The 14,792-nt window shown below is 40.8% G+C and overlaps 1 protein-coding gene across 1 annotated transcript in view; it reads right to left on the bottom strand.

Moving 5' to 3' along the window:
• Nucleotides 1–4,447: 4,447 nt before the first annotated feature.
• The window catches only part of tent4b (terminal nucleotidyltransferase 4B), a 41,157-nt gene continuing 30,812 nt past the window's right edge, over nucleotides 4,448–14,792 (bottom strand). Inside the window, exons 10-12 of the mRNA XM_033036363.1 lie at nucleotides 13,215–13,402; nucleotides 10,600–10,767; nucleotides 4,448–8,513 (exon numbers count right to left, since the gene is read on the bottom strand). Coding sequence (XP_032892254.1) covers nucleotides 8,334–8,513; nucleotides 10,600–10,767; nucleotides 13,215–13,402 — 536 coding nt within the window. The 3' untranslated portion in view covers nucleotides 4,448–8,333. The remainder of the gene's footprint in view (nucleotides 8,514–10,599; nucleotides 10,768–13,214; nucleotides 13,403–14,792) is intronic.

Consider the following 14,792-nt stretch of genomic DNA (forward strand, 5'->3'; position numbering starts at 1 on the left):
CACACCACCAATATCATGCCTGAGATTGGTCTCCTCTCCTGTCAGTCGACGCCACACCGATTGGGCTCCTCTCCTGGCAGTCAGGGCAGGACGGCTACGCCCCTTCCCGCGCTGCCACGGCCTCTCCCGCCTCACTAACTCTTCTCTCCCCTCCTCAGGGCAACTTGTCTACCGTCTCCTCCACCACCGGTGGCATGGTAGAGACCGAGTCGGGAAGCTCCAAAGTCGCGAAGGTTTCGACCGGCCCCGACCTGGGGTCCGATCGCCCGGCGCGGGGAGCCGAGATCCCCTCCGATGCAGGAACTTGCTCGCCCCGACACAGAGGGCCCACCACCGGTCAACGGAAGGCTCGAGCCCCCCGTCCGCGGGAGAACAATGAATGGAAGAGATTTAACTTTTTTCCGCTTTCCATCAGTGAGGAATGTGGAGGAGTCACTGTGGTGGATGTTTATGTTAAAATGTATTTTGTGTGTCTCGTTGCTTTTTATGAGTATGACTGTATGGCAAATCAAATTCCTCATACTTGGCTAATAAAGTAGGGTTATGGTTAAAACCAGGCTTCGATGCCACTGGTCTGCACCAGCGAGCTCTTCTTCACCAGCTACCAGTCCAGTGACATGGGTGTTATTGCGGCTCAGGTTGTAGCCCCTGGAGGCAGCACTTCCAACAGGTCGTTGCCACAAACAGGACGTGCTCTGTCACCATGGGGCTCCCTCCCCTCTCACCAGCTGCCGCTTCTTCCCGTCGGCTGTCGCTTTGTCCACTGCCCGCTCCACCACTGCCTCCTCCTCCTGGTCCCCCAGCTGTCGTAGGTTGTCGCCGGTACTAACTTTGTTTTTCTTTTGTTGTTAAAGTATGATTCCATTTGAAATTTTATATCGATGGGGGGGGGGGGGGGTGGGGGGGGGGTCCAGTCGCCGTTTTTTCAGCGACTTGCTGCGACTATGACAGTGGCCGTCAGTCTCCTAAAAATAGCCTAAGTGGGACAGGCCCAATACTCTAGAACTTTGCGTCTTTTCATGCATTATTCAATAACTGCACTTCCTTGTTTCTATACTTGGTGCACTCATCAGTGTGACAGATGCAGATATCAACTAGTACATTGATCCATGAGTGGTAAACATGAGCTTGCCCTCACGGCTGATTGTTCTGAAGACTGTGGTGAATTGCAAATATATTTTGATGTATATTTATTCAAGGGACTCAAACCTCATTGGGCATTGAATTACTCATCGGCAGTTGCCCTTGGGAAAGTGCTGCTCCCCTGCCTGCTTGAACCGCTGCTATCATTGAGGTGGTGGTATACTGTTGGAAAGTCCCAGTATCTTGACCCCAGTACAGTGAAGGAGAGACTGTATATTTCCATGTCAGACTGGGTGGTGCATGTTGATAGGTTAAATGGTTATTTGACTGTGCACACCAGGTTGATTGCATTTGTCGAAACAGGGCGGACCACGTGAGGGTTGTAATCTCCCACCCGATGGAGATCCCTGGTCAGTGTGGACTCGGTAGGCCAAAAGGCCTGCTTCTGCACTCTAACACCAAATTATATTAAACTAATCTGCTGCATGCTTCCAGGAGTGCTGGCTAACTAAATACACGAAACAACAAACATGTGAAACGGTTTGGCTTTCCACAATGACTTATGTTTTTCCTTTAAAGATATTTGGCTTTGCATACAGCAAAGAGTGCGATTCTCACTTCTACTTATCACACTGATGCTTGTAATTATTCTCTATTGAAGTTCTGAGCGAGAATACTGTCCTCGTTTTCATTTTCTCACATGCTATCTAGAGCAACACCACAACCACATCCACTGGTCCAATGTATAAATTTAACACATGACTTAAACCAGCTTGACATCCTTGGCCTTTATAACAAGAGTCGTCGAGTATAGGAGCAAAGAGGTCCTTCTGCAGTTGTACAGAGCCCTAGTGAGACCACACCTGGAGTATTGTGTGCAGTTTTGGTCCCCTAATTTGAGGAAGGAAATTCTTGCTATTGAGGGAGTGCAGCGTAGGTTTACAATGTTAATTCCCAGGATGGCGGGACTGTCATATGCTGAGAGAATGGAGCAGCTGGGCTTGTATACTCTGGAGTTTAGAAGGATGAGAGGGTATCTCATTGAAACATATAAGATTGTTAAGGGTTTGGACACGCTAGAGGCAGGAAACATTTTCCCGATGTTGGGAGAGTCCAGAATCAGGGGCCACAGTTTAAGAATAAGGGGCAAGCCATTTATAACGGAGACGAGGAAACACTTTTTCTCACAGAGAGTTGTGAGTCTGTGGAATTCTTTGCCTCAGAGGGCGGTTCTCTGGATACTTTCAAGAGCGAGCTAGATAAAGCTCTTAAAGATAGCGGAGTCAGGGGATATGGGGAGGGCAGGAACGGGGTACTGATTGGGAATGATCAGCCATGATCACACTGGCTCGAAGGGCCAAATGGCCTACTCCTGCACCTATTGTCTATTGTCGTCCCTTCCAAGAGAATTCCACTGACCACTTTGATCTGCATCCTTCAAAGATGGTTTTTCAGTTCTCGCTCAAGGCTCACATTTTCATTGAATTGATTGACAGCATTAAACCAGGCGCTGCCTGACCCATCACTTTAGAAATACATTGTTTAAGAAAGAACTGCAGATGCTGGAAAAATCGAAGGTAGACAAAAATGCTGGAGAAACTCAGCGGGTGAGGCAGCAACTATGGAGCGAAGGAATAGGTGATGTTTCGGGTCGAGACCCTTCTTCTCGAAGGAATAGGTGACGTTTCAGGTCGAGACCCTTCCGGGTCTCGACCCGAAACGTCACCTATCCCTTCACTCCATAGATGTTGCCTCACCCGCTGAGTTTCTCCAGCATTTTTGTCTGCCTTGGAAATAAATAGGGTCATTTTCAATTTGGGAGTCAAACTGATGAGCTTTACAAGGGGCAATAGTCTGGAGATACAGCACGGAAACAGGCCCTTCGGTCCACCCAGTCCTCAGGCGTTCACGCTAGTTCTATGTTATCTCACTATCTCGTCCCCTCCCTGCACACTAGGAGCTGTTTACATAGGAGAATGAACCTACAAAACCCGCACGTCTTTGGGATGTGGGAGGAAAGCGGAGCACCCGCACGAAACCCTTGTGGTCACAGGGAGAGCGTGCAAGCCCCACACAGTCAGCACCCGAGGTCAGGATGGAACGCGGGTCTCTGGCGCTGTGAGGCAGCGCCTCTACCAGCTGTATTGCCCCCCCCCGGTATTGAGCTAAACTAAGAGTTTGTTAATAACTTTGATCAACGCCGCACAATTTATGTGACATGTTATTGATCTTAATTATTCCCAAGAGCTGATTATATGTTTAACTGTAACTAACTTGGCGATTGCCCTACACACGCTGCATTAGTCAGTTGCTAGGCTCTCTTCTATCTTTCCCCGTCCCAAAACACGCACACCCACATATCCCTCGGGTTCATCGCTCTCCAGACCTCTAACGTAGCCTCTGAAATGCTTCCTTAGTTGTGGAACCATCCCGATACCACCCCTGGTGTCAGCCTGTGTATTCCACACCTCAATGGATGCATCAGCGTCTTACTTTAAAAATAAATAAATAAGTATATTTATTTAGAGATACAGCATGGAAACAGGCCCTTCGGCCCACTGGGTCCGCGCCGATCAGCGACCCCTGCAGAAAAGATATTATTATTATTAATATTATCCTAAGCACACTAGGGACAATTAACATTTATACCAAGCCAATTTACCTACAAACATGTATGTCTTTAGAGTATGGGAGGAAACCGAAGATCTCGGAGAAAACCCACGCAGTCACAAGGAGAAACGTACAAAGTCCGTACAATCAGCACCCATATTCGGGATGGAACCCGTGTCTCTGGCGCTGTAAGGCAGCAACTCTACCGCTGCGCCACTGTGCTGCACAGAATCGCTCCGTGTGTCAACGTCCGAACTCACAACGAGCAGCCTTCAGACATATTTTAATCATTATAGTGAGAAACGTTCTCCAAAATTTCAGCAGACTTTAAACAAACACGCCTTATGATGTTAACAAACCATTTAAGTGATCGTTTTCATTCTTTCCCGAAGATAAGCCCCAAGGGTGCTTTACTCTTTTAAAACGCATTTAACTCAAGCAGAGCAAATTAAATTGGCTTTCATTGGCCTTTTGGAAAAGCATTGCAAAGAATATAATTGAAGGCTGTATCAGAAGCAATGAGCAATAAAGAAAGGATTTGTGACTACAGACACAATGCTATATTCAACATTTCCTATTCATTTAGAAATAAAACAGATGTGACTGATTCACCATTTAAATATGACTTTCTGAATCAATTTTCCAGCTATGTTTCACTAATCTTAAATATTTTATGAGCGACACATCCCTCGTTTCAAACGGTATGGATGCAATGGAATCTTTTATTGAGAGTGCTTGACAAAGGCCCCAAAGATTGGTTTAAAAAATGCTTAAGACAGCATGTCATGGCCATGGGAAAGACAATTTATTATATTAGCAATTACATGTAATCTTCTGAATTAACACGTTTCCTGGGGGAATCAATTATAAACCACAACCCATTTAGAAAAAAAAAAATTTAAACAAAACTTGTGAAGACAGACATTTATGAATCAAAACCTAAAAGGCAACAAGAAAAAACAAGTTAACTGTGCAATTTATACGTTACCAGGGAGCAAGGTCCAATAGTTGGGGGGGAAGACAGGGGGGGGGGGGAAGAAGAGACAGAGAAAGAAAAATAAACCGTGAGAAACAGAGAAAGACAAAAGAGACACAGGACAGAGAGAGAGACAGACACAGAGAGCGAGCCAGATACATATACAGACAGGCACTGACAGAAGGGCGACGTGGGGGGGGGGGGGGGGGGGGGGGGGGGGAAGAAGAAGGGAGGAGAGACATAAAAAATGGTGACCTGTTAACTATGAAGTGAATTAGAAGGGAAAAACAAAAACTACATTTGTTTCAAATACGCCATATGAAGTGCGCTGATAAAACGGTGACAATCACAAAAAAATTGCAGTCTGGTAATACACAACGAATTGGTCAACATCCTTGAAGAGGAAAGGTGAATCAAAACCTTGCTGCATAGCCTTAATTTGAAATAATTCTGATGGAGGCTTCACATCAGAATTCTCAACTCATCTTTCCTCTCCATTTCTGCTGTCGGGTGTACTGGGTATTCCTTGCATTTCCTGCAGGGGCAGTACAGTTCATATCACAAAAATGTCATACATCCCAAAGTCACAGCACATATTATAGGTTCATTTTGCCATAATCACAATTTTGTCACTCTAATCTGGTAAACAAACTGTGGAAAATGTGTTTTTTTTTCTCCCCTCTGTAAGCTGGTGAGGTGACGGAACACAACAAATAGGTATGAAACAACATACAGCAAAGCCACGGGCAAACAGATCAACTGTTCCCAGATGTCACTGATGTTTGAAACTATGCACGTTTTGTTTTTGTTTGTATGAATGATTATAAAAAAGTTAAGGCAAACCATATAAACCTCAATATTTGATTATTTTTTTTCCACTTTCAAAAGTTAGCCCACATGTGCTGTCTCAGAAAAAGAGGATCAATTATCACCTCAAACAAATGACTCACTACAACTAGCAACAGTCCTTAAATGGTGGGGAACATTTGCAATGGGTCCGATATCATTTTAACTACTGCCATAGTTATCCTTGTTATTTGGTATATATCAATTTTAAGATCCCTTTCGTATCTGTCAGGTCACCTATGAATGTACAGACTACAGCAGAATAACCTAACAATCAAGCATTAAATAGCCAAATTCTAATTGAAAACTGAAATACACTCACAAATGACAAAAATGATTTAAGCACCAGCAATTTAAATCTAAACTTCCATCCATTCTTAGTTTCTGGTTTATCCCCTATGTTGTACAGCATCAACTTGGTTTAGAATGGATTAGCAGCTTATGCAATTTATTCCCTACATTTAGTAAACTGATGTTTTTTAAAAAATTGCATTCTTCATTAATGTATCTAATCAATAAAGTAAAGATTAACAGAACAATAATTTGGCATGAAATTTATACCTGACTAGTAAGATTTACTGTAATAAAGTAAGTTTTCTTGTACTGTTGTATATTTTCTAACACAAAAGTCAGTAATATTTTAAATCAGAAAGTATTTGTTACAGCTTTGAGATCAATATCCACAACTAGCACCATCTTAGAACATTTTTTTTTGATCACTGGTAAGGATTCAGCATGTGGATTTTACAGTACAAGTTCTGCATCGACGCATGCCTTCACAGAAAATCTCCAGCAATCATGTCATTTAAAAAAATATGTAAATAACGAGTTTTTGTGGAAGAATCAATGTTGAGTTAACGAGCATCTTCACTTTCTGGTGTGGATTTTGTCTGAAGTTGAATGACGTACCATTCAATTAAGAGTGTCATTTCTACTACTTAGATGATGATATGGTATGCAATTAGGAAATCGGTTGAAAAAGACACATTGTGAATCAGACTGATTGCGAAATTTGTTGTTTGCTCAGCCGGACAAGTGCTCCAAAGTATTCCAACAAGATCCAGTCAACGAAATGTCAGAAAGGTGGTTGGGTGGAACTACAACTCATTTGGACCCCTTAGAGATCCTCGTTCTATTCTAAACGATACCCATTGTGATGAATAAGTAGATTTCTATTGTTCCATAATAGGATTACAATTATAAAATGAATAAACTATATTGGATAAATTATATGGATTTAGTTGATTTACTTTTTTTGTGTTACCTTTTAGTTGTTCATTTGCCCTAAATATCTTGTGGATACCAATTGCAAAATTCTTAAAGAAATGAATCAAAAAAGAACATTTGATTTTTCCACTCCACTCCAGATGATTTTATTCAGCTTGCATATTAAGGATTATTTTTTCCCTACAGCAATGTCAATCGTCCATGTTTTTCTCCAGATATAGATTACGCCTGAACAGGGGGGCATTTGATATACCTGGCATTGACTCAATAGGTAAAATTTATCCACAGTTAATAGGAAAATTGTAGTGTGAACTTTTCCAGTAATGTTCATAAAGCATGTAAACACAAATGTAACTATATAATACAAGTTCTAAGTTTGTTAAATGATATTTGGTCATGATTTTATGTACAAGAAAGCAAGTTGGAAGTGCTCTAGGCTGGAAGGGCTCAACAAACAGATACATGTACTTAAAAATTCAAGGACTAAAAGCAGTATCTATCAGAGCAGAACGATGTGAGGTTATTCTCTACAGAAATTAAATATGGTTTTGCCTGTACTTAAAACTTGTACTAATACAACATAGAAAAGCCAGAAATAGGGACAACAGATTTATGCTGTCATATCTATAGGGATGTATTTAGAAGGAAATTTGTGATCATTCCATTTGGTAAAATACAATATGAATATTTACTATTACACCTGAGACAAGGAAATATTAAAACTTCCTTTAAAATATTTCATAGGAACAATTCTGTTCATACAGCATCTTTAACAGTTGTACAAATATCTACATGCTGCACACAGAATTAAATAAACAGTATTAAAATGTTGCGTCTTACTTTTCCAGATGCCATGTGCTAGTTAAAGCCTTAAACCTAGTGAAGTGCAGCGGCTGCTGGCCCAACCTCTTCTACTTCAGAATCCAAATAAATCTGGAAGTTGCTGCATGGATAAGCATTAGTATAACACCTTCAAGCTTACCAAATAGCCTTCTTTCTAATATATAAACAAGAGTAAGAGAACATCATCCGGATCTGTTAAATTACCAATACTGAAAATTTTAAATTTAAATTTAAACTGCAATGACATGTAAAACTTGTTACCTCAAAAACACACAAAGATTACCAATGCAAATACTGTACCGATACAATCTTTTCTGTATATACACAATAAAAATGTCAGTATATGCAAAAATAATTTTAAAATCGTGCACATTTCTCGTAACATTTCAATTTTCCTTGCAAAGGAAGCAACAAAAATCTTCTTTTTTTCAATAATTTTACGATCCTCTCTCTTCTAGCGTCAACATCCCATTACATCTTAAGCTCGGAGAGGGGAATTTTTGTGCAACGATTCCATCTTCGTCAGAGTTCTGCTCCGCTGTAGCTTATGACCCATCTAAGTAGGGAAGCAATGTCTGTGACAACCACTGTAGCCCATGATCATTTTACAGCAATCTGGAGGAAAACAAAAAAATCATCTAAATCCATACTCATGGGAAAGCCTGAGCACATCCCATCTAGCGCTGCCCATCTCGCGTGGCCGATGAGATCGCTGCAGGAGTTTGCCGTAACCAAGTCAACAAACAGACTACCGACACAGGTCTGCCGAGGCGGAATCTCGTTTGGGCTTCTTTTTTTTGCTTGGAAATGATTGTTGATGTGGTTTGTTGACTGAAGTCTGTTTGTTTGATACACTTCCAACTTGGCTGGAGTTCTGTTGTCCTTGGAAGCCTTTGATGGATGAACGGAAAAGTCTTGCTGCATTGAGCTGAAACACAGTCACATCAGAAATAAACTAAATATTATCTCCATCTTAAGTGTAACTTCACATATTGTGTAGTGCAACTATGTACCTCTTGCAGTCAAGTTGCAGCAATCTCAAATTGTTTACTAGCCGTGAAAGAACTTTAGACATCTTTCATTTGGAAAAGATATGGCATGAACACAAATTCTCTCTCGCTTGTCTGCCAATTTTGTAGACGTTCCCATTTTTTGTTAATTGGCCATGAAGATCTTAAAACATCTTTAAATTTGTAAAGGATATGGTATGAATGGGAATTCTCTCTCACAAGTCTGTCAGTTCCATATATGTTCACATTTCTTTTACATGCTGTCAAAATTCCAGGCAGCACTCTGGGGAAACCTCTTCTGCACCCTCCGCAAAGTTGCACCATCCTTCCTATAATTTGGCGACCAGAACTGCATACAATACTCCAAATGCGGCATAACCAAAGTCTTATAGAGCTGCATCATGACTTTTTGGTTCTTATATACATAAGATCATCATCGTAAGATCATGATGTTTTCAAAAGAGAGTTAGATTTAGCTCTTAGGGCTAAAGGAATCAGGGGATATGGGGGGGGGGGGGGGGAGAAGCAGGAACGGTGTACTGAATTTGGATGCTCAGCCATGATCATATTGAATGGCAGTGCTGGCCTATATTTTTTTCTATCAGTGATAGGAGGAGGATAGGCCATTCAGCCCATCAAGTCAACTACGTCGTTCAATCATGGCTGATCTATCACCCCATTCTCCTGCCATCTCTCCATAACCTCTGACACCCATACTAATCAAGAATCTATCAATCTCTGCCTTAAATATATCCACTGACTTGGCCTCCACAGCCTTCTGTGGCAATGAATTCCACAGATTCACCACCCACTGTCTAAAAAAAATTCCTCATCTCCTTCCTAAAAGAGCGCCCTTTAATTCTGAGGCTATGACCTGCATTCAATGCCATGCATATCATTTGCCTTCTTTACCACTATCTATGTGTGTTGCAACTTTCAAGGAGCTATGGACCTGGACCAAATAGCCAGCTTCCATGTTGCAACTTAAATTTCTACTTTGAAAATGTCCAACAGCTTGATAAGAATTAAAAGATTATTAAAGCACATGACAAGCTGCTAGGTCAAAAATGTCTCAACCCAAACAACCTAACCCAACGGAAATCTACGAATGCAGTTCTTTCTATTTACTGACTCAAGAAACCAGTGTGGCATGTCAGAACACATTATAACAAGTATCATGACTTTAAACTGGCTCATGTAATCCTCACCACCGGAAAATACTCTGCCAAAGTACATAGCAAAAGAGTATGATCGCCAGAGGGGAAAAAAGTTATTAACATCAGTTTATAAAGGGACCACAAACACTTTTGTTTCCATTTCAATTACGCAATATTAACAATACCCAAAGTATTATTTTTGAAATAATATTGTTAGTTAAAGAAATCCATTCCTTTTGGAAAAAATTAGATTTGTCTTAATTGACAAACCAGAATTATTTGTTAGAATATGGTCTCCATTTATTGATTTTCTAAAGAGGTAAATTGGTTCAACACAGATGCTGGACTGAAACCTGAGTTCAGGATTGGATGAATAACTACGCCTTATAATCTATGCACCTATCTCCAAAACTGTTATTGGCAATTTTTTTGTTTTTGTTTTTTTCCCCCTTATTTTGTTTGTTTTTTTCATTAGTTTATAGATCTTTCTATTAGTTTATTGATCTTTCTTTCCAGTTCTTTCTCTTAAACAAAATCTATAAAAGGAACAGAAGCTTCTATGAATGTAACTGATAAACAAACCGTGTTGCTATTAAGTGTTTACGCTTCTAATAAAAATATATTTAAAAAAAATATGCAGATAAATAAATAAATAAATAGATAAATAATCGGTTCCTTCAAATTTTAAAGATGAGTGCCTTCTTTATGGCAGGAATGTCAAAGTGAGAATTTGGTTGCAAAGCCAATTTTGTCCAAAGTGGTTATGGCAACCAACAATGAATCGAGCCTTCTTAAGAGTTCCTCTGACCTAGAGCTAATCCAAATACCAATATAAATGATTGCAAACCTGGGCTTTAGTATTGGTGCTTGTTGAATTGCTCGATGGGTTGTGTTGCATTTTCGAACTTGGCAAAGAGGATGATTCTACTGTTGACTCTTGTGGCACTGATCTGTTAGCATTGGACTGGTGGCTGCCAGACTGCTTGGAGGTTTTGCTGGGTGTTCCATCAGAATCCTGCATATATACACAAATATAAATCACATATAGAATTATGCACAAACACGAGCAAATTTTTAAAAAAAACTCCTACTGACGTTAATGCTATTTTATTTACCCGAAAATTCCATGAGTTAAAAATGGTGCCAATAATTTATTGTAAAGTATGCAGCATCTTATTAATTTAGCAAACCAACTTACCAATAAAACTTGCTTTTGTGAACAAAGCCTAAACCAAAAGTATAGGGCTTGATCCATAAGGCATGCATTTGTGGACAAATGGATCACATTTTCAGATTTTGTCAATAAGGTTTCAATCCTGCCCAGACTGATAAACTGACCATTCCAAGGTAGAAAGAAATGCTGGAGAAACTCAGTGGGTGAGGCAGCATCTATGGAACGAAGGAATAGGTGATGTTTCGGATCATTCAGTAACACAAAGGTAGAGAAAAATGCTGGAGAAACTCAGCGGGTGAGGCAGCATCTATGGAGCGAAGGAATAGGTGACGTTTCGGGTCGAGACCCGAAACGTCACCTATTCCTTCGCTCCATAGATGCTACGTCACCTATCCTTCGCTCTTTAGATGCTGCCTCACCCACTGAGTTTCTCCAGCATTTTTGTCTACCTTTGTGTTACTGAATGATCCGAAACGTCACCTATTCCTTCGCTCCATAGATGCTGCCTCACCCGCTGAGTTTCTCCAGCATTTTTCTCTACCTTCGATTTTTTCCAGCATCTGCAGTTCTTTCTTAAGTTGAACATTCCAAGCTCACAACAATAATCCAAAACCCACAACTCAACAAAAAAAGCAATATGGTTGGAAAGATAAAATACAAGGTGGGATTGAGAATGCAGAAACTAACTAGTGTAGCTGTTGGGGAGAAAATCTGCATCTGTCCATATCAAACCTAACCTAGGCATTGTACCCTGGACACTCCCTCTTCTCCCCTCTCCCATCAGGCAAGAGGTACAGAAGAGTGAAAACGCACACCTCCAGATTCAGGGACAGTTTCTTCCCAGCTGGTATCAGGCAAGGGAGCGATCCTGAGCTACTACCTACCTCACTGGAGACTCTTGGACGATCTTTAAATCGGACGTTACTGGACTATATCTTGCACTAAAGTTCACTCCTTTTATCCCCCCCATCTGTACACTGTGGGCATTTTGCTCGGAATCATGTATTTCTGCTAACTGGATAGCACACAACAAAAAAGCCTTTCACTGTGCCTCGGAAACTCAGGTGACAATAAGCCAAACTAAACTAAACTAAAAATAGACAACAGACGGCAAACTGTTTTACTTGACTCCACATTAATCTTTCAAAGGAATCACTAAATTAATGTGAAATAAGGGTCAGGATAACAGAATTGCATCTTAAACAATTGACACAGCACATTGCACCTAAACAAAATTACAGGCAATTTACTGCATAGAAAATTGTAATGCTGATTCCACCTCTAGTGGAAGAAAATCAATGCTACTATTTTGTTCGCATGCAATATTCAAATTAAAATAATGATTAGGTTAACTCAGTATGCAAATTCAGGTGCATAGAAATAACATTCATTATTTAAATTGCAGGAACTTAGTGCAATTGTATTTTCTACTTGAACACAAATGATTAAAATGTGAAAACAGATAGATTATCTAACAAATGGGTAAAAGCATCTCAATAATTAAAATTACGTGAAACGGCAAAGAAGCCCGACTTTGTACGCAAGGTAGTGGAATTCAGTCTGGGGGTGGAAGTTAGTGCATTTGCCAAAGGAAAATGGGACAAGGTCATAAGGAATTGGTCAGAACACATTTGGAGTATACGCGAGCAGTTTTAGGACCCATATCTAAGGAAGGATGTGCTGGCGCTGGAGAGGGTCCAGAGGAGGTTTACGAGAATGATCCCAGGAGTGATTGCGTTTGAATATAATGAGCGTTTGAAGGCACTGGGCTTGTACTCGCTAGAAGGATGAGGCGGGGACCTCACTGAAGCTTACCGAATAGTGAAAGGCCAGAATGGAGTGGATGTGGAGAGGATGTTTCCACTGGTGGGAGATCCTAGGACAAGAGGCCATAGCCTCGGAATAAAAAGGATGTACCTTTAGAAAGGAGATAAGGAGGAATTTCTGTAGCCAGAGGGTGGTGAATCTGTGGAATTCGCTCCCTCAGACCATCAATGGATATTTTTAAGGTGGAGATGGACAGATTCTTGATAAGTACAGGTGTCAGGGGTTATGGGGAGAAGGCAGGAGAATGGGGTTAGGAGGGAAAGATAGATCAGCCATGATTGAATGGCAGAATAGAGCTGATGGGCTGAATGGCCTAATTCTGCACGTAGAACTGATAAAGGTGATTCCACAATACACGAAGGACACAAGGAATGTCTAAGGCATGAGGATATCTCCACGGGATGGTAGCATATACATTTAACCGTAGCGTATCTAACCGAACATCCAGTTTGTTGACTTACAACATCACTTGAACTGGACAAGGTAGAAGATGCAGAGGATAAGGGGCCAGATGAAGAGTTTGAAGAGTGTTTACTAAGACACGTTTCAGAGGTCCTACTTTTGGGCTGGCTTATTACTGTGCATTCTTCCGAAACATTGTTGTTGCACTTATCCAGTTGTGGGCCGACTAGCAAGGTTACGTCATTGCCTGAGGAAGGAGGAAGAAAAAGTTTGCTTATTGCCATGCCTCTTAATATAATTTTACTTTTTGTAAAGAACTGCAGTTATTCACCAAATATTATTAATTAAACAATGTAGGCTAAACATTCTCAGAACCTGCTAAAACTATCCAGCATGGGGGGGAAAATGCAGCAAAGAAAGCCGAGAGGAGATTTGAGTGGAGCAATGCTTTTTTTTTTTGACATTACGGAATACTTACTGGCACCTCTAAAATGTTAAAAAGATTTTCACATTTTTTTAATTTCCATTTTCAAAAATGTGTCGAATTTATACTTTTTAATCTTTTAGTTAATTAAATTAGAAGTCGATTTGTCGCAAAATTGAAGCAGAAGGGAGCAGTATTTCACGGAAAAGAATGGTTGATATATGAAGAGGCGTACTGGTACATTATGGTTTATGAAAGCGCTGGATCGAAGTGTCCAAGATCATGACTGATTTATATATTGTAAACATAAGAATGCCACACCCATTACCAAATGACTCAAGGGCCACGGAGGACAGAGATTTAAAGCTCTGCGCAAACATTACAAGGGAAACACAAGGAAAATCAAACTTAAGGTCTGAAAGGACAATCAGTGATATCAAATGGAAATTATGGTTACCTCAAAGAAAAATAATAATTTATGGGGCTATGATGAAAGAATGGGAAAAACAGAATTGATCTTCTAGGAGCTGGCACAAATAGTTGTCAATTCATGAGCTTGCCTTGCTGAAATAACAATATTACCCAATCTGCAGCCACTTTAAGTTTGAGGTTGTTATAAAAAAAACACAATCTAAAAAATAATTAAATAAATAGATAAATAAAGATCGGCAAAAGGAGGTGCCAGGTGATAGCCACTATCCTCCATCAGGGTGGTGCCCATTTGTTGTGGGTCTGGGGTGCCCCTGTTCAGAACTCTGCACACAGGGGGATGAATGAACTAGCACCCATGATAACTGGTGTAATCTGGGCATCAAGACATCAACACCTAAGAACAGGGCTAACCAGTGCTCTGATAAGCAAAGGGCAGGTACGTAGTCCAGGTGTTTGGAGTTCCAGGTGTGCCATGCCAGGGGATTTGTGTTGAGCTTGAACCCAAAGACTGCACTGGGATGCTGATCTCTATGGACATCTGCAATGTAGCTGCAGAGGCCTCTGCTGGATTGGCAGGAGGCAGCTCAGAGGAGAGGCAAATGGCATCTTCAGTTGTCCACCCATCTGATAACAGTGGTAATATGCAATTGTGGACATGCACATTTAGACTCCCATGATGACATGTCAAAAATGACTGCTACATACCAAACGTTAACACCTTCATACACAACTACCGACTAATATGATTAGAAATAAAACAATGGGGGGGGGGGGGGGGGGG

Source organism: Amblyraja radiata, chromosome 17 (genome assembly GCF_010909765.2).
Source record: "Amblyraja radiata isolate CabotCenter1 chromosome 17, sAmbRad1.1.pri, whole genome shotgun sequence".
In the NCBI taxonomy this organism is placed as follows: Eukaryota; Metazoa; Chordata; class Chondrichthyes; order Rajiformes; family Rajidae; genus Amblyraja; species Amblyraja radiata.